The 23,643-nt window shown below is 54.6% G+C and overlaps 2 protein-coding genes across 3 annotated transcripts in view; one reads left to right on the top strand and one right to left on the bottom strand.

Annotated features, from left to right (window-relative positions):
* Positions 1 to 219: 219 nt before the first annotated feature.
* TM4SF4 (transmembrane 4 L six family member 4) lies at positions 220 to 6,060 on the top strand. The gene is made up of 5 exons (XM_065844756.2): positions 220 to 782; positions 1,037 to 1,126; positions 2,895 to 3,028; positions 5,378 to 5,567; positions 5,854 to 6,060. The coding sequence occupies exons 1-5, from the start codon at positions 609 to 611 to the stop codon at positions 5,869 to 5,871; spliced, it is 606 nt and encodes a 201-aa protein (XP_065700828.1). The 5' UTR covers positions 220 to 608; the 3' UTR covers positions 5,872 to 6,060.
* A 4,483-nt stretch (positions 6,061 to 10,543) lies between these two features.
* Positions 10,544 to 23,643, bottom strand: part of WWTR1 (WW domain containing transcription regulator 1) — a 38,079-nt gene continuing 24,979 nt past the window's right edge. For both annotated transcript variants that reach the window (XM_065844270.2, XM_065844271.2), the window contains exons 3-6: positions 21,359 to 21,525; positions 17,043 to 17,176; positions 16,422 to 16,534; positions 10,544 to 14,904 (exon numbers count right to left, since the gene is read on the bottom strand). In XM_065844270.2, the coding sequence (XP_065700342.1) occupies positions 14,720 to 14,904; positions 16,422 to 16,534; positions 17,043 to 17,176; positions 21,359 to 21,525 (599 nt within the window). In that variant the 3' untranslated portion in view covers positions 10,544 to 14,719. The remainder of the gene's footprint in view (positions 14,905 to 16,421; positions 16,535 to 17,042; positions 17,177 to 21,358; positions 21,526 to 23,643) is intronic.

Here is a 23,643-nt window from a genome sequence, read left to right as displayed (position 1 = left end):
CGTTTGCCTTTCTTCAGCGATAGCAGCCACAAAGCACTGCCCCCACAATAATTCACCACCTATTGCAAATCCATACATTGCCCGAGTGCTTCAAAATAACGAACGAGCGGCTCAACTTCCCCAAAGAAAATTCACTCAAACTCTTCCACTGCACACAGCTGCACGAACATCAGCCGATCCGTTCGTGCTTCCACGTCAGTCTTTACAAAGAATATTTTGCTGTGTGAAAAAGGACTGTGTGTTGTAAAAACAACGATCCAGAGCTGAGGAGGATTTCTACACACGACCTGAGCCCAGATAACGAAGTGTCTCATCCACATTAGTAAAATATTAACAGAGGTTATTGGTTGTCATAGTAAAACGAGAGCCTGCACTGAACGTAATTTCATTTATGGACGCTCAGAAACTGACATCACGGCAGTGCGAACATATAAAGAACCAGCACACCGCACTTCGACCGGCTGCAGCAGCATCTCCGGAGCACCCTGCGGGCGCGGCCCTCGAGCGGCACGGCAGGAACCGGGCTTTGCAAACACAGCCAGAAGCTCCTTTTCATCAAATAGTTCCTACAGGCTTTTCCTTTGTGTCCGGCACTTCTTCGAACAAGCATGTGCACGGGAGGCTGCGCCAAGTGCCTGGGAGCCACCCTCATCCCCCTGGCTGTGCTCTGCACCCTCGCTAACATTCTCTTGTTCTTCCCGGGAGGAAAAGTGGCTGACAACAACCAGCACATCACAGACGAGGTTTGGTACTTCGGGGGGATCCTAGGATCTGGTGTACTGGTGAGTATACAAACTCAAACATCCCCACCTTCCCCTCACCGCGCCATGACTTTGCATTGCTGAATTTCTTCAGTACCTGAGATGCAGGTTCCAACACCACAACTTCTTTAGTAAACAAATATGTCACAAGTTGTCCAACAGTTTTGCAATAAGTGAGGTAACTTAGCGACTAAAAAAGGCATAGAACTATGATATTTAAAAGCAAATGTAACTTGAATTAATCTCAATTCAAACTGTATTTCTGTTATTGGTAGATGATCTTTCCTGCCTTGGTATTTTTGGGCCTTAAGAACAATGACTGCTGTGGATGCTGTGGTAACGAGAGCTGTGGGAAGAGGTTTGCGGTAAGTGAGGGGAAACACGGCAAAAACGCGAGAGCCGAGCCGGTACCGGTACGATCCGTCGTGTTCCGCTGGCGGTCGCTGGGACCAGACGGCGCCCGGAGCGCGGGACACGAAGCGCTGCGGTCTGTCCGAGCGCTGGGAGGGGCAAGGGCAGGCTGTGAAGCGCCTTTGCCGCTGTGCCACAGGTACCGCGACTGTGTGCCTGGTGGTGGCTTGCTGTCACAAGATACTCACAGTTGCTGTCACCGCTGGAGCTGGTTGCTCTGCAGAGCACAGCAGCGCTCTCTCCAGGCGGGTTCTGTCGGAGGTTTTAAACCATTCTGACGCTGGGCACTACGCTCCCAGCTCGCCGAACACCCGCTCCGGGCTGGCACGGACCTCCAGGGGTCCCCTTGCCTGTCCCGCTGAAAGGGGGCACATGGGGCCCCACTTTGAATTTGTAGCTCCCCTCACCCTTGAAGTGAAAAGTTTCACATGGGTCTCTGTCTTCTGACACTAGCAGACATCTCAAGCCTTTTAGTTTTAAAAAAAGAGATTAGAGAATAAAATAAGTGTATTTTGACTAGGAAAGTCTGTCATTTTGAAATAAATAGTTTGGCTCAAGTAGATCATTACACTTTTAGTAAAGGAACAGGCTTGCCACTGGAAAAACCAACATAAAGGGAAAAACAAATTGGAGAATACTCAGGACCGTGAGGTTAACAGAGCGTTCCCGAGTCCCCTGCTGTCCTCACGCAGTCCCACCCACCAGGGCACGGAGCCGCACGTCTCTGCATCGCACCACGCTCCGGCTCCCGTCAGCAGGGAACGTGCCTTAGCTCAGCTCCGGAACCCAGCACCACCAGCGCCCACCGGAGCAGCCCAGCGCCCGCTGTGACACCCCCGGGGGACACCCCGCTGGGACTCCAGCCACAGGAACCAGGACAGCGCCAAAGCGAGCCCTGGCGGCCCCAGCAGCACCACCCGGCGCTGCATTTGTTCCTGCGTGTTAGCAGAGATGCCATTAGCACGATACCTACACAAACACAGGGGTTGTAAACCCCATCAGACACAGCCACACAAAGTGCCTGTCAGCACTCGAGGTAAGAGCAGGAGTCCACGTACCTCCAAGTACATTTCTTTTTTTCCCTCCACCTATTTGATCCAATGAAAGACACGACCTCTGCCCACAAACTGTTACGGTTACAAGGGCTTCAGAATTCAAGCAGGACATTAATTTTTGCGTGATTTACTCCCATATTATTAGCATGTATGGAAATGCTGTAGTGGAAAGGCAGAAAAATAAAGACGTCCTTTCCGACCCATCGCAGCTGCACTATTGGAGCTAACGATGGCAAGTACCCGTGGGGACATGCGGTGTGCTAACGGGAAACCCAAAGGGGACGCTCCGGAGCAAAAATTTAATTACTTGGTCCAAATATGACTAAGACGCCAAAGCTAACTTGTGAAAGGTACCGTGAATTTTTGTAATGACTTGAGTTGCCCGAGACTTCAGTCTTGCTTCCCATCTCCGAGAACGGGACCCGCGGGCCGGGGAGCAGCGCCCCCGCCGCTGCAGGGAAGCGCTGCCCTCTGAGGCTTCCCGATACCTGTGCGCGCACGCGTTACTCATTTCTTATGCAACTGCAAACTAACAGACTTCAGCTGTTCAGGAGTCGACTGCTTTGACCGTTAAAAAGCTGAATTTAGGGAATGAACATTCACAATTATAGGGTGCACTTAATTGTTCGAATGAGAACAAAAATAACATTCTTTTTCTCTCCATCAGATGTTTTCTTCTATAATATTCGCTGCAGTTGGACTTCTGGGAGCTGGGTACTGCTTCATTTTGTCAGCAGTAGCCATAAACAAAGGCCCCAAGTGTTTCAATGGAATAGAATGGACTTATCCTTTCCAGAATGGGTAAGACAAGACAATCAGGAAAAGAAAGTGTTTAAAGTCGGATGTAACTTCCAAATCTGTTGTATGAAAATGGGAATTACACTGTTTGTCTGAAACACAGAAGCTCTTAGGAGAGCCAGCAAAGCACAGCAATGCTAAACAAGGTACCAGAGCACGGGCGTAAGGACTAGCGAGGGCAATCAAAGCCACAGAGTTTCAGAGAAGCCCATGACAAGAAACGCACAGCCTCCTCTGCTATTCTGGGGTTATAAGAAGTATACAGGGATAAATTCCACCCAGATGAATAGCAGTGACGTATTGAAACTTGATGGCAGTTAAATAATGAGTATCTATGTGTCATTTCATCTTGGCTATGGAATTGGGAAGCTGGCTGTTCCTCACACTCTGCACCTCAAACTCTTCGCTGCCAGGCATATTTATCACTTCTGAAAGAGACGAAGCCCTGGCAACCCAGCTGCTCGGGCTGAAGTCAGCAAAGGTGCAGCTGACAACAGGGTGCAGTGTCACCAGGGAGAGCAGGACAGGCCAACCAGGAGCGAGCCCCGGGAACCCCTGCTGCAACCCGCAGCCCGCAGCCTGCCGCAGCCCACAGCCCACAGCCTGCCGCAACCCGCAGCCCGCAGCCTGCCGCAACCCGCAGCCTGCCGCAACCCGCAGCCTGCCGCAACCCGCAGCCCGCAGCCTGCCGCAACCCGCAGCCTGCCGCAACCCGCAGCCTGCCGCAACCCGCAGCCCGCAGCCTGCCGCAACCCGCAGCCTGCCGCAACCCGCAGCCTGCCGCAACCCGCAACCCGCAGCCTGCCGCAACCCGCAGCCCGCAGCCTGCCGCAACCCGCAGCCTGCCGCAACCCGCAGCCCGCAGCCTGCCGCAACCCGCAGCCTGCCGCAACCCGCAGCCCGCAGCCTGCCGCAACCCGCAGCCCGCAACCCGCAGCCCGCAGCCTGCCGTAACCCGCAGCCCGCAGCCTGCCGCAACCCGCAGCCTGCCGCAACCCACAGCCTGCCGCAACCCACAGCCCGCAGCCTGCCGCAACCCGCAGCCCGCAACCCGCAGCCCGCAGCCTGCCGCAACCCGCAGCCTGCCGCAACCCGCAGCCTGCCGCAACCCGCAGCCTGCCGCAACCCGCAGCCCGCAGCCTGCCGCAACCCGCAGCCCGCAGCCTGCCGTAACCCGCAACCCGCAGCCTGCCGCAACCCGCAGCCTGCCGCAACCCGCAGCCTGCCGCAACCCGCAACCCGCCGCAACCCGCAGCCTGCCGCAGCCCGCAGCCCGCAGCCTGCCGCAACCCGCAGCCCGCAGCCTGCCGCAACCCACAGCCCGCAGCCTGCCGTAACCTGCAGCCTGCCGCAACCCACAGCCCGCAGCCTGCCGCAACCCACAGCCCGCAGCCTGCCGCAACCCGCAGCCTGCCGCAACCCGCAGTTCGCACGCTGCCGCAGCCCGGGGCGACCGGCAGCGCCTCCTGCGGGACGCACTGAACCACGGCTCGGGTTGAAACACAGGCAGGATGCTGCGTGTTACACGTTATTTGTTCATGGGCCAGCAGGGACTGGAAACCAACTGCCTTGGTCTAATTCTGGCAGTATTCGGAAAAATATGCTGTTTCAAACACAATTTTGGTTGCAGTCAAGGAATCACTTGACAAGCAACAAAACAGCATAAAGAAAATGCAGGGGAAAAATAGTAAGTGGTTAAGCAGTTCACAATTAAATCAAAATACGAAGGTAAAAATTGTGGAGAATGCTTTTACCCAATAGCGCTGTTCTTTAGGCACGGCATTCAGAACGGCAAAGGCTGCTCTCCCGCTCAGCGGGAAAGAGGTGACTGGTCTTGCAGCACTTGACGTTGTGTTAGGAAAACTGAGTTTATTAACCTTTTCTCATATTGTTTTGGTAATTCACTTTTTTGTTTCCATTACAATGTAATATGGCAAATTCAGACCAATATGGGGGCGCAGACACCCCCACAGGCGCGGTTCTGCCCCGGAGGCGCCGCGGCAGCAGCAACGCTGCCACGAAACACGCCGGCACGGACCTGCTGCTTGGCACGTGCCTGGCCAAGACCTCTCCTTCCCAAAGGACCAGAAACTGTTCAGCTGCAGCTAACGCGTCCTCGTCCCTGGCTGTTCCCTTCCGACACCTTGCCCTTTCAAATCAGCTGCTTCAGTTGCTCTAGAAACTGCAGGGAGATCCCGTTCTAGATAAGCAGCAGTGCGATAGCGAGAATTCTTGCTGGCAGTGCTGAAGCCAAGAGAACACTGCAGCAGTGACAGTGACAGCAGTGACAGCGCGACAGGCCCCAGGGCCCCGCTACCGCCAGCGTCCTCACCTCTGCTCTGTTTCCCCCAGGGACTACCTCAATAACCACACGCTGTGGAACGTGTGTCAGACACCCGAAAACATCGTCCCGTGGAACCTGACCCTGTTCTCCTTGCTGCTCATCATGAGCGGGATCCAGGCACTGCTCTGCGGCATCCAGGTGGTGAACGGCCTGTTCGGAACCATCTGCGGGGACTGCAAAGGCTGCGGATGCTGTGGGGTGAGCACACAACACTTTTCTTTCACTATTTGTGCACTGGTGACAGTCTGGTACTCGCCTGGCCGGCTGACAGCCTGGAACACTAAACTAGCCCTCACTCAGCACCGCAACCATGTGCTCTAAAGCACAGCTGAGACCCTGCAGTGTTGCCAGGTGCTGAAAATATGATCTCAGTCCATCTTTCTGGTGTTCAGCTGACAGCTTCCCACAGCCACACAGCAATGACAACCTCTGAAAGTCACCGGAGCAGCAGGCACTGAATCACCCCATGCTTTTGTTCCCCCAGGGAGACGGGACGGCGTGAGGAGCAGGGACAGCGCGGGCAGCGCTCCCGGCCGCGGGGGCGCCTTCTGCACAGCGGCCCCGGGCACACCGGCTCCGGCTACGAGGACGAGAATGAAGGGCACTTCTCCGCACCAGCGCTACAGAACCCTGACTCCCTTTCTAGCCTTCACAAAACACCTCATCGTGAAATAAAATAAGTGAAATTCAACTCTCACGTTCGTATTTATGGTAGTAAAACTGATTCCATTTAAAAAGAGCATATTCTCAGGCAAAATATTCTCTGTCCTGAGTCATCTTTCCAGCTGGGGATCACCAAACGATGCTGATACAAGCTCAGCTGCAATGCAGTTGCATGTATTTCCTTTTGCGGTTTATCAGGTGACATCCTGACGCTGTGCGAAGCGGGGATTTCTCTGTTCCAGCCCTGCTGGGTTAAAACGCTCTCTCTAGGGGCCGTGGCGCACAGATCCGCCACTGCCGTGACTGCGGGCGCGCGGGCTCCGCAGCGGCACGGAGCCCAGGGCGAGGCACCGCGGCCCCCGCCACCCGCCCGCTCCAGGAACGCGGTCGAAAGGCCGAATCTCCCATTGCATCACAACCAGCGCTCAGCTCCTCCCGCAGCCTTCCGGAGGCCGCGCTGGGCCTGTGCCTGCACCACGGGTCACAGCCCCGCCGAGCGCAGCGGCTCCTAACTCCGCGTCCTACAGCTTCCGACCTACGCGAGCGCAAACGCTCTTACTGCTCTTTTTGCAGGTGTTCAGCTCAGCGGTGCCTGGCACAGCGGGATGGAAGAGACACAAAACACCTTTCAGAAAGAACTAGTCTTTTAAAACTTAAAGAGAAAAAACAGAGAGTAAATAAGAGAGATTGGAAGAGTTTGAGGGATTCAGATCAACTAATACATTTCTTAAGAAACTCCTAACACCAGTTCTCACAAACCAGCTTGCCAGACTAGATATCTCAAGGCTTCTAATTCATCAGCGCAATTTGACACATCTCTTCCCTAAAATTTTCCTCCTGAAATAACAATTCTGTGGCCTGTGCTTTCAGAAAACATATTTCATGTACTCTGTATCTACACGAGAGGTATCTGACGAACTTAAACTATTCAGAGGCACTAAAAGCTGGTGAGCAACACGCAGGAATGTTCAACAGCCAGATTTAGGTACCAAGAGCCACATTAACGAAAGCAAAGCTGCCCCAGTGACACGTTGTGCAAGATGATAAAAGACATTATTACAAACCTCTTCAGGACCAGCTGTCTCTCCCACCTGTTCCACAGCATTACCAGGGAACCCGAGAGCCCCCTTTATATCACCACCCCTGCTGCAGCCATCTCTCATCTATTTCATCTGTGCTCAGCAGCTGTCCCGCATCTCCTCCCACATTTGTCTTGTTTTATTTATATGAAGCCTTTGGGAATGTTTCTCGTCAGCATTCAACAAAGGGACGGGTATGCATAGTATACAGTTTTGATATATTAATAAAGAGAATACATACATCTTTGTGGGAGTAACAGGAAGCTATGCCACCTAAAACCACAACCAACAGGTGCTTCGTGAGTCAAAACTTCTACGATGCCCAACTACACGGTGGTTTTCTAACGTGAGCTGATATACAGTAGATACTGAGAGCGCACACGGTTCATCTTGTGCTCTGGGCTGTACCGAACAAGCGTAAATGAACTGGAACCAGCAGCTCAGCTGACCCAGCAGCGCTCCCAAATCTGTTCGCTGTGGTTAAGGCCCGAGGCTCTCACCTGGCCCTTCATTTCAGCAGAATCAATCGCACTATCTCCACTGTCACTCCACTCCTGCAGTGACCCGAGACAGCTCGCTGTGTTTTTACCGGGCAAAGTGTCCAGTAACATCGAGGAGAGGGACCGACCACAGACTGTGACACAGACAAGATACAACGGGGCAGTGGCACTTGTGGGAGAGGAGCCACAGGTAACGAGAGGCCAGGGACAGAAAGATGACGGCAAGAGAGGAACCACAAACAGGGAGAACCGCAAATGTTAAAACAGACCAGGAGTCCTGAGCAACTCAACACCACACTCAGATTCAATGAGTACAAATGTCAACACATATACACTTCTACAGACAGAGAAATCCTAGTGGCCTAAAGGAAAAATATCAGTATTGATATCGTTATTCCCCCATAAAAACTGGCTGCTCAGCGACTGGCTGACTAGTGTGGGGAGAACACCGCGATCCTCACACTGCACAGCATTCTTTCAGCTGAGAATTCACACACAGCCTGTGTGCTCCCTTTTAACAACCTGGGTTACAGCACGTGGAGCGCCTGCAAATGATTTCGAGCCCACGTTTCAACTTCAGCCCGACAGGAGCAGCGCCCCGCACAGCTGGGCTCCCTCCAGGGGCAGCTCTGTGTTGATTGCCAACAGACAGTGCACCAGGCGGCACATCCGGCACAGCACAGCACCACCTGCAGGTGAGCAGCCACCGTTCAACCGGCAGCTCTGCAAAGGTTCACTCCAAAGTTAGCAAGTAACGTAACACAAAGTTAAAGGACATCTGCTCAGCCAAAAGCGAAGGATATTTCCTAACTTCATTTTAGTCTTGAGTGTTCATCACCCGCCCCAGTTCAGCGTCAGCTGCCCCCGCAGCTCCCACGCCACTCGCGGTGTCACCAGCACCAGAGCAAACAGCAAACTCCGAACAGCGCCTCCCGGCCCATGACGGGGGGACCGACACGCTCTGTGACACCGACACGGGTGGGGTCTTCACCCCAAAGAGCAGACACAGGTGTCACAGTGATGGGCACGAATGAAAACACAGGGAGAGCACCTCTGAAGTTTTTTCCGGCCAAATTACGTTTTCACTGGAAGAGGACGTGCAGTTTGGCTGAAAAGACAAGAGCCCTGCCAATAAAATGGGGCTTTCTCACAGGCACCGTCATTACCCTCCACCTGTGGCCGCTGATTCACTGCGGGACCCTCCGCTGAAATGCAAACGGCTCCCACGTGGGAGTCCCCACAGCCCAAACCAAACGAAACCGTTAGCGGGCCCTGGCAGTACACGATCCGCTCCCTAACACTGCTAGGGGGGCGCGCCGCGCGGGGCCGGCGTGTGCGCACAGCGCCGGGAGGTGTCCGAGGCTGCGGCGGGACCGGCGGCCGCCCGGGATCCGAACACCGCTTCCCTCCCGGGGCCGGCGGCCGCCCGGGATCCGAACACCGCTTCCCTCCCGGGGCCGGCGGCGCCTCCCGCCGGGCGCCCACCCGGGACCGCGGCTCCCCCGGCTCCCCCGGCTCCCCCGCAGCGCGGCCGAGGCAGCGGCGCTGGGAGAGGCCCCGCGGGGCTGAGCGCCGCCCGCTCTGGGCACGCGGCAGCTGCACGCGGCTCCGCCGGGCCCGCCCGAGGCTGCGCGCGGATGGGGGCGGGGCCGGTGCAGACCCCGCCTCCCGGCCCCGCCCGGGACCTCGCGCGGCCGGTGCCCCGCACGCGCAGCGTGCCCGGCCCGGCCGTCCCGCGCGCGGCTCCGCGTGCTTCCGGTCCCGGGAGATCCCGCGACCGCGGCTCGAACCGCGGGACGGGGCGGGCACGAACGGCACCGCCAGGGGCGCTCTGACGGTTGATTGGAACGGACTGCGTACGGGAACGAGCCGCCTGCCGCCACGGCGCAGAGCACGGCCCGGGGCGGCGGCTGCTCCGGCGGAATTTGAGACCCTCTCGGATGGGATCAGGCCCCAAACAGCGCCCCGGTGGAGTCCCCGAGGCAACTCAACAGCCAATGGACTCGTGCGAGCTCGTCCGCTCCGCAGGGACGGTGTCAACCAGCCACTGTGTTCGTGAGCGGTGAATGACACGGGACGGTGGCACCGGCAGTGTGTGTGAGCGGTGAGTGACACGGGACGGTGGCACCGGGAGTGTGTGTGAGCGGTGAGTGACACGGGACGGTGGCACCGGGAGTGTGTGTGAGCGGTGAGTGACACGGGACGGTGGCACCGGGGGTGTGTGTGAGCGGTGAGTGACACGGGACGGTGGCACCGGGAGTGTGTGTGAGCGGTGAGTGACACGGGACGGTGGCACCGGGAGTGTGTGTGAGCGGTGAGTGACACGGGACGGTGGCACCGGGAGTGTGTGTGAGCGGTGAGTGACACGGGACGGTGGCACCGGGAGTGTGTGTGAGCGGTGAGTGACACGGGACGGTGGCACCGGCAGTGTGTGTGAGCGGTGAGTGACACGGGACGGTGGCACCGGGAGTGTGTGTGAGCGGTGAGTGACACGGGACGGTGGCACCGGGGGTGTGTGTGAGCGGTGAGTGACACGGGACGGTGGCACCGGGAGTGTGTGTGAGCGGTGAGTGACACGGGACGGTGGCACCGGGAGTGTGTGTGAGCGGTGAGTGACACGGGACGGTGGCACCGGGAGTGTGTGTGAGCGGTGAGTGACACGGGACGGTGGCACCGGGAGTGTGTGTGAGCGGTGCCGGTGGAACTGTAACCACCGCTCGTGGGCACAGGAGCCGCCAATAGACCGAAGCGTAACGGTGAAATGACCCGTTTCGTCTGGCAAGTGCTGATGGTGTAATTGAAAACGTACGTGCCTCTTGCACGGAGCGCACGTCGGTACCTTATTCCAAGCAGCGTGACACAGTGCCCAGAAGCACACACTGAAACCCTCGGAAGGATAAAGGAAACAATTTAATAAACCAATACGCACCCAAAATCTTTAAATTCATTTATATTTGTTTTTCATGTACAAGATCAAAGAAATAAAAAAACCAAACAGAATCAAACGCTGGATACAACAGTTTGATCCGATTGCGTTTGGTACGTACAATATGTTGCAAGGTAGTAGAAATTTAAAACAAATGCTCACATGTCATATAACAAAATGAAAAACATATAAAAAAGTTGAAGTACTAGCGTGTACATGGATGTAGTGTATTAGGAAACACGTTTATTTGAACACCTCTATTGTTCTGTATTTAAAATAGACATTTAAATCCTTCCCTTCCCCAAAACAGCATTTGTTGTCAAAAAGTCAAACCCAGTCCCTGCCCAAGTCACATTCTGACAGTATTACCAGAATACAAAGGGTAATTACCAACGCCCCATCACTCTGATCACCGAGACCCACGGGTGCCACCTCAGCGATGGCCTCGGCACCGCTGCCCAGCTGGCCCTGTACTGAACGTGTGCCACAGGCAGGCAGGGCACATTTATTAACCGTTCAACCTCTGAAACAGTACAGTGAAATCTTGTCAGCAATAGATTTAGTTTCATAAGGATTACATATGCTTGAATACTTAAAAGTTCTACCGTAAGCCTGTTTAAAGCCAGAAACTTGTGAAAAAAAGAACTTTAAAACCCAGATATCGCTGTTGCTGCACTTGACCCAACACGTGCTCCCCGTCACCGAGATGGAAACTCACAGAGCGAGAGCCACGTTTACCTCGGCTCAGCACGGTTCGGCTCATGACGGGTAAATCTCAGCCCAGGTCCCGCGGCAGCCGGGCACGGGGGTTCGTGTGACCCGCGCCCTCCTGTCCCAGGTCCGCTGCTGTTCATTGGGGACGTTACATGGACACACAGTGCCTGATTCTTCTACCTCTTTAAGGTCTTTGACACGTGGAACACGAATCGATGAGGAACCGAGTTTGTAGCTTCACAATTCCAATGCACATGTGAGTTTACTGGAAAACTGCATCAGTTTTCGCTGCGAAGCAGAACTGAGAAGCCTTGAGCTGGTGAAATGTGCACAGACAGACAGACAGACAAGTCAGCACTTGATCACGCCAGCAGAGACCTGATCTGCTTGGGACATCTTGTATGAACAACAGAACTCAGATTTTCAGTAGCACAGGCCTACCAGCAAATGAACAAACGGCGTTTTCTAAGCACCACCTATGCTGAGCAGTTTCCCCGGGCCCCGCCAGACGCCCTGCAGCTCCCAACGCCCAGCACCAGCGGCCCTCGCGAGGCCGGACCCGACGAGCCCTGCAGCTCTCCCAGCGCCTGCGCACGGACCCTTGGGCCGGCGCTGCCGTGCGGGCTGCCAGGCTGGCGGTCCTCACAGCAACACGCAGTCCTCGCTGCCCCGCTGCAGCTCAGCCCTGCCCGGCCCCGCCTGCTGAAACTTCCGCTGTCTCAACAGCACTGGAAAAAATAATTACAAACAAACAAAACCCGCCCCAAAATAAAAACCAATATGAGAAAAACAAATAACCTCCGTGAAAGGAAAAAATGAACACAATGCCCATTCAGTAATGAAACTCTGTGCAGACACAACTCTGCTGTCACATCTCGTTTTCTATTCAAACAGAACAAAACGAGCACTACTTTTCCCTACGTAATAAAACTTTCAGACTTTAGATCTTTGACTTTCATCTCTTTTTTCAAAAAGTAGGGGTGTGCTTTCTTTAATCCGCCGTCTGCTATCTCGTACACCCAGCAGCTCATCCCTGACAAGGCTGTTTGTTGTATCGAGTTCTTCTGTTACATCTTTTACTGAACACTGGTGATTCATCTTCTGTGCTTCCCTGTTTGCAACCGCCCTTCCCAGCGAGGCTCTCCCCTCGATGCAGAACCATTTTCTCCCAAACCTGCTCCACATCCCGTCACTTCACCTCTGACCTTTCCACCTGCCTGCCCTCAGCCGGAACACGAGCCTCCAGCAACCCGGGCTCCGCGCCGGTGACGCCCTGGTTAGCGCTGCCAGACACACCGGCACCGGGCGCTCCGTCTGCTCCCTCCACACGGCCTGGGTCAAGCTCAGAGAAAAGTTATAATGCCTTTCATAAAAATACATATTTTTCAATATAAAAAGCTTAAATTCATAGATTATAAATAACATAATTTCAAAATATTTAAGAGTTTCAGGACTTCATTTGCATTGCAGGGGAACTGCAAGCTTGATGTCCTCGATGCCTCCTCAGTCCCAACCCTGTGATAAAGCGCTTGTAGGATACACAACAGGCAGAAACACCCCGAGCACGGCCCGTCCTGCACACCCGTGACAGCGGGGGACAGAGCAGGGAACCGAGCGGTGTCCCCAGTCCTGCACACCCGTGACAGCGGGGGACAGAGCAGGGAACCGAGCGGTGTCCCCAGTCCTGCAGCCCGTGACAGCGGGGGACTGAGCGGGGAACCGAGCGGTGTCCCCAGTCCTGCACACCCGTGACAGCGGGGGACAGAGCGGGGAACCGAGCGGTGTCCCCAGTGCTGCAGCCCGTGACAGCGGGGGACAGAGCGGGGAACCGAGCGGTGTCCCCAGTGCTGCAGCCCGTGACAGCGGGGAACAGAGCGGGGAACCAAGCGGTGTCCCCAGTCCTGCAGCCCGTGACAGCGGGGGACAGAGCGGGGAACCGAGCGGTGTCCCCAGTGCTGCAGCCCGTGACAGCGGGGAACGGAGCGGGGAACCGAGCGGTGTCCCCAGTCCTGCAGCCCGTGACAGCGGGGGACAGAGCGGGGAACCGAGCGGTGTCCCCAGTCCTGCACACCCGTGACAGCGGGGGACAGAGCGGGGAACCGAGCGGTGTCCCCAGTCCTGCAGCCCGTGACAGCGGGGGACAGAGCGGGGAACCGAGCGGTGTCCCCAGTCCTGCAGCCCGTGACAGCGGGGAACAGAGCGGGGAACCAAGCGGTGTCCCCAGTCCTGCGGCCCGTGACAGCGGGGGACAGAGCGGGGAACCGAGTGGTGTCCCCAGTCCTGCAGCCCATGACAGCGGGGGACAGAGCGGGGAACCGAGCTGTGTCCCCAGTCCTGCAGCCCATGACAGCGGGGGACAGAGCGGGGAACCGAGCGGTGTCCCCAGTCCTGCACACCCGTGACAGCGGGGGACAGAGCGGGGAACCGAGCGGTGTCCCCAGCCCGGACACAGCGCTGCCCTGGGGGAGCTACCGTCCTGCGCAGGTGTACAACCATGTGTAGTTGACACTGTCAGTTAGAAACAGCACTGCAAACAGTCTGAGCGAGGGTCTTCTCCCGCTACGTATAACAAACAACTTCTGCCACATTTTTCAGACCTGATTTTAAAAGCATTTTTTTGCATTTAAGATGTTTGCCACAGATTGTATATATATAAAAAATTGTTCATGTGTTAAGTTACAAAATCGTAGTGCTTAAGATAATAAACATCAAAATCTAAGATCTTTTAAAAAATGCTTGTTTATAATACATTGCTTTGTTTTAAAGGCAGCAGTCAGTACCAGTCTGGTTTCCTTCGCAACAATATTGGTGTGTAAAATGTTGCTAAACCGTTCTGGTGCTTTTGGATTGGAAGTATTTGTTTTACAGTAATATACTGAAAAAAGAAACTGCAATAGCACCGTGTGTGCCTTTACAAATATATAATAAGAACTATTATGGCTGATACGGATCAGATTTAATCTGTATTCTATACAGCACAGTTTGTTAATAAGAATGAAAAAAGGATTTTTAAAGCTTAAGTAAGTTGATACAGAGTAATAAGACAGTAATAGAACTGCTCCGGTGCTGCGCACGCTTCCTGAGCCGAACGGCCCGAGGTGACCGCGGCGGATCACGAAGACCCTGTGACGTTAACGGGTCCCCGGGCGCCGGTCAGGGGCTGCACAAACACCACCCTCCCTATCCTGGTCCTTTCTGCCTGCTCTGAAAAGGTCAAGGAGTCTACAGTTGTATAAAGTAGTGTGCTGTTTTTAAAGAGGAAGAAATACCTATGCATATATGTATTTAGATATATAGATGTATTTTACATTTAAATTAATGTAAATCAAGTCCAGGCAGAGATTAGACTGACCATAAAGATGATGTAACAAAAGTCATTAAGGCAGTACGTAGTGTCTCGAGGATTCCCAGATACTCCACCTCTATCTGGAGAGGACAAGGGGCGCCGGCCGACCCGGCACGGCGCGGTTACAGCCAGGTGAGGAACGGCTCGCCTTTGCTGAGAACTGACTCCACGTCGTTGAGAATTGGGATCAAGTCTTCTGACTCCAGAGTCCCGAGATCCACATTTGTTCCTGGGAGACAGTCGAGGAAATCAGGGAAACGCGTCTGTTGTGGATTTATATTCATCGTCGGCTGTGCTATAGTTTCTCCTAGGAAAAGTAAGGAAGAACTGTTGAAATACCAAACTCTTCTCCTGAGTAATTTAGAACCACACAAGTGAAACAACAATTAGACTCCTCTTCCCCATATGCACTTGTGAGCGCTCCTGTCCTCTGCAAACGCTACCTCAAAATCACACTTGGTTGTGGAATGCGCCTTTTTCAAGAGCCAACTCCGCACCCTGGCCCTGCTCTCAAAGCACGAACGGCCGTTTGCACCGAGCTCGGGTGGCGCTGCTGCGAGCACTGCGGGAGGCAGGGCCGTCCTGACCCACTGGTGTGCACTGCGGGGAGGCAGGGCCGTCCTGACCCACTGGTGTGCACTGCGGGAGGCAGGGCCGTCCTGACCCACTGGTGTGCACTGCGGGAGGCAGGGCCGTCCTGACCCACTGGTGTGCACTGCGGGGAGGCAGGGCCGTCCTGACCCACTGGTGTGCACTGTGGGAGGCAGGGCCGTCCTGACCCACTGGTGTGCACTGTGGGAGGCAGGGCCGTCCTGACCCACTGGTGTGCACTGCGGGAGGCAGGGCCGTCCTGACCCACTGGTGTGCACTGCGGGGAGGCAGGGCCGTCCTGACCCACTGGTGTGCACTGCGGGAGGCAGGGCCGTCCTGACCCACTGGTGTGCACTGCGGGGAGGCAGGGCCGTCCTGACCCACTGGTGTGCACTGCGGGAGGCAGGGCCGTCCTGACCCACTGGTGTGCACTGTGGGAGGCAGGGCCGTCCTGACCCACTGGTGTGCACTGCGGGAGGCAGGGCCGTCCTGACCCACTGGTGTGCACTGCGGGAGGCAGGGCCGTCCTGACCCACTGGTGTGCACTGCGGGAGGCAGGGCCGTCCTGACCCACTGGTGTGCACTGTGGGAGGCAGGGCCGTCCTGACCCACTGGTGTGCACTGTGGGAGGCAGGGCCGTCCTGACCCACTGGTGTGCACTGTGGGAGGCAGGGCCGTCCTGACCCACTGGTGTGCACTGCGGGGAGGCAGGGCCGTCCTGACCCACTGGTGTGCACTGTGGGGAAAAGAACTTGTTGACTTCTCAGTAATTGATTTCAGTATTTTAAACACCACGAGGACACCGATGTAAAAAACCACATACCAAAACCTACACTAGCTAAATGCATTGTGTAAGAGGCTCACTAACGAGACTGATTCCCAGAGCTGGAAAACACAGTCATTTGTACCAAGAGCGTAACCTAAGACCAGATTCTCACTCCTCTTACCCTGGACAATGGTATGAACACGCAAATTAAGGCTCACGTTTTCCAGCTTTCACTTATTTTGTTTAATACCAGGTTAAGGTAAAAAGGGTTGAATCTGGACCTAAGTTAAAGCTGAAACCTTCTAGGCACTAAGGACCTTTTAGGCATTTTCCCCCACAGTCTCGGTCTGTTGTCTTGCATAGGAAAGTGAGAGATTATCGTTCGGTCATGCAGTTACAAAACACTACTGGTTATAACAAGAAGTTATTAATATCACACCACTTTAAGCTACATCAGAGTATTCTACCTGTATCCATCTCATCTACGTTGCTGAGGAAGTCTTCGGGTGTTGTTGGTATACTGTAGCACCCTAAGCCCAAGCCGCTGTCTGTGCTCTGCTCCCTGGAATGGTATGGGCCGCTGCAAACGGAAACAGGGAAACGCCTCAGTAAGGATGTTCTGATAGACCTGGTCCCCAGCCGCGTCGTTTGAAAAAAGACCGCACAGTAGGTCAGATATTAAACACTGCGTCATTAAGCCTTATTCTCAGCTGTTGGCCACTAATGTGGTCATGTTACATCAGCCCAAATATAAAGCAACCAAAGCGAGCCCACTCTTAAATTTTGAAATATATGCATATATAGGTCTCCAGGAAAAACCAGTTCTGATAGCCTAAAAAACCTGAGTTTATTTATACTTTGGTAATGATACTGTACCTAGAGTCTTCTACATACACCTAGAATACAATTAAAACGAGCCGTTACTATTTCTTTGATTTTCTAAACTGAAAGATCTCAGGTCAGTTACTCAGCCATACCCCTCTGTTCATAGTAGTTACAAATGATGAGGGCACGACTTGGGAGACATCGCTTTAGGGAGCAGAGAAGGCGGCAGGACCGACCGCCCAACGAGGAGGCCGTGAACTTGCCTGTTGAGGAAAGGGTCAGATCCATTGCTCGTCAGGGGCCTCATGTCCTGTGCCAGGGCAGGGGCGCTCAGCGCGGTCTGCACGGGGCCCATGCTGTCCGAGTCCATGGGCAGCTGTCTGCACAGAGCGGCCTCCTGGGGACAGACACACAGAAGAGTCACCGGGGGGCTCAGAGGTACCGTGGCAAGAGAACACGGAATACAGACACATCTCCTTGTTTAGCAAGTAATGCTGACCAATGTGACTGATGACTGTTTGTGTTGCTGTGAGGAAAATCAGGGTGTAGACAGACAGCATGTTCCATACCCCATGCTGGCTCAGCCCTGAGAACCTGCCCGTCCGTCCGTCTGTCTGTCCGCCTGCAGCTGCGTCCCAGGGCTTCCCGTCCGTCCCACTCCGGAGAGCCGCTCGCCCCCGGCCCGCCCGCGCTCCTCCTGCGCGACGCAGATCACCGGACGCGCAGGAGCGGGCTCACCGCAAGGCGCCAGCGAGGGGAAAGCCCAGGCTCGAACGAGCACGCGTGCCTGCAGAGCGACCGCACCTCCACGGCCCCGCTGCCCACAGACAGAGTCCCCACCACACCCCGCCACCCGTGCTGTAACCCGCACACCTCGCGGGTCACCTCGCCACACACCACTGAGGGCTCGTCGCAGTGGGCACCGAGCGCCCGTGGGCCGCGGGACAGCTGTGCCACGTCACACGGCAGCTGCGCCTTGCTGCTCGGGAGGACGAGCTCTGAGCTGCAGCAACAGCAACAGAGCAGATTAAAACCCACAGACTCAGCCCGGGGCTCCCGTGTGTCTAACGCTTCAGTGAAATCGCCCTCGGCCCAAACGGGGGCAAAGAGAGCACGACTGGGCTCTGAGACTGCGGGAGCTGCTGCCACATGACACCATGGGCTGTATACCGAAGCAGAATATCACTTGCAGCCACAGAGTACCTAATACGCCAGAAGAAAAGCACTGAAATCAAGACTTTGACCCAACAATCTGCAGAATGAACCCTCTGCCTGGTAATAAGCACCTGCCCAATGACTGTCTCACATACACCAACCTCGGCAATTAGAGCCAAAGGAAACTTGTTTCCAAACCCTCCTGGAAGATCAGTTCTGTGAGCCAACCATGACATCTAGCGGTACGCAGGCTACGCAAAGGCTGCTCAGCTGGGCCTTCCAGACAAATACCTGAGATCTCACAACAACAAAGCTGTATCTGGTTTAGCTAGTTTACACAACCTTTTCTTTCTTTATGAAAGAAGCAAAGGAAATATTTCATTTAAATCCTAGTAGAAAACTTTCTCCACTGAATGTACTATAGAAAAGATTAACATGTTTTTGAAGATAGAATATGATGTTTTGCTATGTTTTCCATTTATTTCCTCATTGAGGAGGATTGGTCTGGTCTCTTCATGGATAATGTAACAATTATTCACTGGGAATTAACATATACTGGTGCTCATTAACACAATGTTTCCTTTATAATCACATTATCTATCTATTCACTGATACAGAACAATTTACGTTAGATGGTGTGATTATCTACTATGTGTTAAGAATGAACAGTCTGAAGATGCTTGATGGAAGTGTTGCCTTCCTGTGCCTGTACCCTGCCAGACAAGGTGCAGGATGGCGCTTGAACACAGGGAGAAGCGCTGGGACGTCCCCGCAGAGCCGTCACAGGTTCCTCACCAACTCCACCTCCGGTCGCTTCCACTCCAGGAGGCTCCTGACCAGCAAGCAGATCCTTTTTCTCTTCCAGTAAGAAAGAAAACGAAGGCTTTTGAGGATAACAAAACTGAGCAAGGAAACACTGAAATACAAGCTGCCACTGGGCTTTCTGAAGCGCTGCCCTTCCTGCGTGCACCCCGTCTGCAGTCGTGTGCACCCCGTCTGCAGTCGTGTGCACCCCATGTGCAGTCGTGTGCACCCCGTCTGCAGTCGTGTGCACCTCGTCTGCAGTCGTATGCACCCCATGTGCAGTTGTGTGCACCCCGTCTGCAGTCGTGTGCACCTCGTCTGCAGTCGTATGCACCCCATGTGCAGTCGTGTGCACCCCATCTGCAGTCGTGTGGACCTCGTCTGCAGTCGTGTGCACCCCATGTGCAGTTGTGTGCACCCCATGTGCAGTCGTGTGCACCCCGTCTGCAGTCGTGTGCACCTCGTCTGCAGTCGTGTGCACCCCATGTGCAGTTGTGTGCACCCCATGTGCAGTCGTGTGCACCCCATCTGCAGTCGTGTGCACCCCATCTGCAGTCATGTGCACCCCATGTGCAGTCGTGTGCACCCCATCTGCAGTCGTGTGCACCCCATCTGCAGTCGTGTGCACCCCATGTGCAGTCGTGTGCACCCCATCTGCAGTCGTGTGCACCTCGTCTGCAGTCGTGTGCACCCCATGTGCAGTTGTGTGCACCCCATGTGCAGTCGTGTGCACCCCATCTGCAGTCATGTGCACCCCATGTGCAGTTGTGTGCACCCCATGTGCAGTCGTGTGCACCCCATGTGCAGTTGTGTGCACCTCGTCTGCAGTCGTGTGCACCCCATGTGCAGTCGTGTGCACCCCGTCTGCAGTCGTGTGCACCCCATGTGCAGTCGTGTGCACCCTGTCTGCAGTCGTGTGCACCCCATGTGCAGTCGTGTGCACCCTGTCTGCAGTCGTGTGCACCCCATGTGCAGTCGTGTGCACCCCGTCTGCAGCCGCAGAGGACAAAGCCGGACAGAACGCCACGGCCGGGGCAGCCCCGCACGGTGTGCCGGCGGCAGCTGCTGTGCTGGAGCGAGCTGGCCCCGCGGGTGCTGCCTCCCACGCAGCGCCGGCGCCGGCACCGGCTCCGCCTGCCCCCTCCACAGCTCACAGCGGACAGGAGCGAGGTGACGGTCACGGCAGGAGCCACCAGACCCTGACAGCACCGGTGGACTTTGCACCTTGTTTTCCTTGGGTGGGAAAGATACTGTTCCTCAAGAGCTCTATGGGTTCTGAAAACCCTTGTAATGCAAAGTGATCCTGCCCTGTGTATGTAACGTGGAGCTCGCACAAACCCAGGTGCAGAGTGGCGCTGGGGGCTCCATCCAGCACGGCTCAGCTGTTCAGGGCTGTGCGTGCGCTGGGTTAAAGGCAAATGCAGCCAGCAGTGCAGGGAAACCAGCCCTGCTGGTAACGGCACAACTGTTTTGAAGCTTAATTTGCTCCTGTCCCGAAGCAAGAACGGAGCCAAAGAGAGTAAAAATAGCTAAACATGTTCTTAGCACGACGACAATTATGACTAATCCCATACCAGATATCCCACGCCCATCTCTGCTATGTTCTGAACTCTCCGTAGGGAAGAAGTTAAGGAAAAGACTCGAGATCACTGCTCAGGGCAGCGATCAGCACCTTCAACACACAACAGTTCTGCACACACGTAATGGGTCAGCGTGCAGCTCCCAAAAAGTAAGGGGCATGGAAACCGAACATGGGCACCAGAAGCTGGTGTCTGCAGAGCTTCCAGACTCAGGCCGAACCACGAAAGTCAAATTCAGGCCTGACAGGAGATAAAAAAATTCAGAACATCGATGGAATCACCTCTGTGTCTCCCCCTTTCCGCAGAGCGCTGGGCGCCTGTTTAACGTGAGCGGTGCACACAGACACTCCCCAAGGACACGGCAGAAACCGCAGCAAGACCGGCGAGTGCAGCTGCAGGAGCTACGGAAGCACGTCATTTTAATGCCTTTTTTCCCCAAATGCAGCTAGATGGTGCTGTATAGTTTCGAAATGCATTAATGAATTTTTGTTAATTACTTTGGTTAAGCAATTTTTTACAGTTCTTATTCATATATTTAGAGGTAAAAGAGTAAAAAAATATAAATGTCTGTGAAGTCTTCAATTCAGAGGTGTTCATGTAAATGTAAATGTGATTTTATTTTCATTCAAAGGCCAAGGATGCAAGTTATAGGACTGGGATCAGAGTCAAGAGCAACTCTGTGTGTTCTGCCTTAAGCTTCAGTGAAGTGTGAACATGGTCTGCTACACAAGCCAAGTGAAACTGCAAATTAATCACTGATAATTGCTCCAGACTTACAAACAGGTGCAGAACAGAATTTGTTCCTTACACGACTATTACAGCTGGTGTGTAACTCCTGACAGACGGCCGTTTTGTGGTGTTCAGTGCTAGTGTAGAGAAACACATGAGATGTCCTATTTATATTAGCTTTTTGGTGGGCATTACCACAAACAACAGTTAATCCTGCCATAAAGTAACAGAGATACCAATTGTACCCGGCAAAAACGCGGACGCGTTGACCCGAAGCCTCTCGCGCAGCATCCAGCAGCATCCCGGGTTACCTGTCGCAGTAGCTCCTCCTGCCGCATCCTGATCCGCTCCCGCTCCATCTGGATCCTCTGGAGCCGCAGCTTCTGCTGCTGCTGCTGCTGCGCGGTGAGCGCGCGGGGCAGGGGCAGCAGGGGCCGGGTCTGCGCCGCGCCGCCCGCCAGCTGCTGCGGGCCCGCACCTGCGGAGCACAGCACACCGCGGGTTAGCACACTGTACCGAAATGACCGGGGTACCCACCGCTTCCAGCCAGTACTGGCACTCGTAATCGCTTAATACATTATCTTTAGTATTTCCTGTGGCCATAAAACGTGAATGCATATAATACAGCAAGTATTTATAGTCACCCTGGTGCGTTCAAATATTTATCTAACGATATCTACTAAATGACATGCAAGTTTTTTAATTGAAAATTCCTCTACAAGCGTGTGCCTATAATATGCAGTAAGCTAGTAAAAGAGTTGTCAATCTTAACGTTTGCTTTGATGGATCTAAATTAATTACTGTACGAATAATTACCAGCATAAATAATGAGCACTGTGTGTGTTTCCACCCTTAAGAAGGCAATGCACTCTTTCAATGACGCAGAGGCGGGAGGTGTTCCCGTGGGACACAACCGCGGAGCTGAGCTCCTGGGCTGTCACCTGTGTCCGCCAACACGGACGAGCCGCAGCGGGAGGTGTTCCCGTGGGACACAACCGCGGAGCTGAGCTCCTGGGCTGTCACCTGTGTCTGCCAACATGGATGAGCCGCAGCGGGAGGTGTTCCCGTGGGACACAACCGCGGAGCTGAGCTCCTGGGCTGTCCCTGCCTCCGCCAACACGGACGAGCCGCAGCGGGAGGTGTTCCCGTGGGACACAACCGCGGAGCTGAGCTCCTGGGCTGTCCCTGCCTCCGCCAACACGGACGAGCCGCAGCGGGAGGTGTTCCCGTGGGACACAACCGCGGAGCTGAGCTCCTGGGCTGTCCCTGCCTCCGCCAACACGGACGAGCCGCAGCGCCGCGCACTCATCCGTAGGTGACGGCATTGCTGTTGTATTTCACAGCAGCGTTTCAAGCGCTCCTCACCTCACTGGCACTCACACACCACAGTAGTGAAAATCAGCCTGAGAACTGTAATGAAGAGAGCAGGTGCATCTGATGAGACCCACTGAGCAGCGGGACTGGCAGAGGGTGCAAAAGTGGCACATTAAAAAGGTACCAGAAACTATCAGACGCTACATCGTTCCCTAATGTCCTTAACAAACTTCCACTTGATTTTTCAAAGCAGATGAAATGCAAAGAAAACATAATGAAACGGAATCCGTCGCCCAGCACAGCCAGCACCGTCACACGTGTGTGCCAGATCAAATATATGATACTCACACACGCCAAATGCTGAACTCAGCGACCTTAAGGGTCTCTTCCAACCAAAACGATGCCACGACTCTGTGATCCGGTATCGCACAGGCCCAGCACATAAAGACTGCGGGACCACTTGGGACTGCAGCTGCAGGACATTTGAGCTTCAGTGGCAAACCCAGCTCAAGACACAACCCCAGTTACAAGCGGCCCCGCAGTAACGCAGGCTCTTGCGGGCTCAGTCGATGTGTGGTCCGCAGGCAGCTGGGTCCGCACACGCGACAGCAGGCTTCCCACGGCAGCAGAGCGCTGCCGTCTGTCAGTCCTGCCGCACCAGCTGCCCGTCCTGCCCACGCGCTGCCCTCGCCCAGCTGGCAGGAGCATTCTTGTGGCCCCAGAGCAAACTAAAAATTGCCTGTGGATAAAAGGAAGGTATTTGCTGGCTACATCAGTTCCCAGCAAAAGTAACTGGGCAGCCACGCAAACGCTTGTGTGCAACCGACGTGGGAGCCTGGGTGTAAAGAAGCCGTCTGCAGGAACGACGGAGCGAGGCCAGCAGGGGAGGGTCACTGCCCAGAGGGGTCAGAGTGAGCGCGGGGAGGGCGAGGGCAGCAGCGAGAGCTGCGCGCAGGACCAAACCACTTCCACAGGGGGAGAACAACACATGGAACCACATTAAAGATACAGTTAATCTGGTCTTATACACATTAGAATAAGCAAGAAATATTCTAAGTGCAATTATATAAATTATATCAGTGTAAATCTGGTGTCAAATTGCCAGGACCACAAGCACTGAGGCAGGAATTTAACTCCTCTTGCATGCATAAGCATGTGCTTGAATTTTTGGCATGTCAATGGTCGAGTGAATAGAAAACCACGCTAAGAATCCAGGCTGGCTGAAGCGTTAGCACAATGCAGTAAGTTCTGCTTAGGAAAACTGCTTTAATCTGAGCAGCAC

Source organism: Patagioenas fasciata, chromosome 9 (assembly GCF_037038585.1).
Source record: "Patagioenas fasciata isolate bPatFas1 chromosome 9, bPatFas1.hap1, whole genome shotgun sequence".
Classification (NCBI taxonomy): domain Eukaryota; kingdom Metazoa; phylum Chordata; class Aves; order Columbiformes; family Columbidae; genus Patagioenas; species Patagioenas fasciata.
Note: the sequence above shows the minus strand (reverse complement) of the source record. Positions and strands in the feature narration are given on the sequence as shown.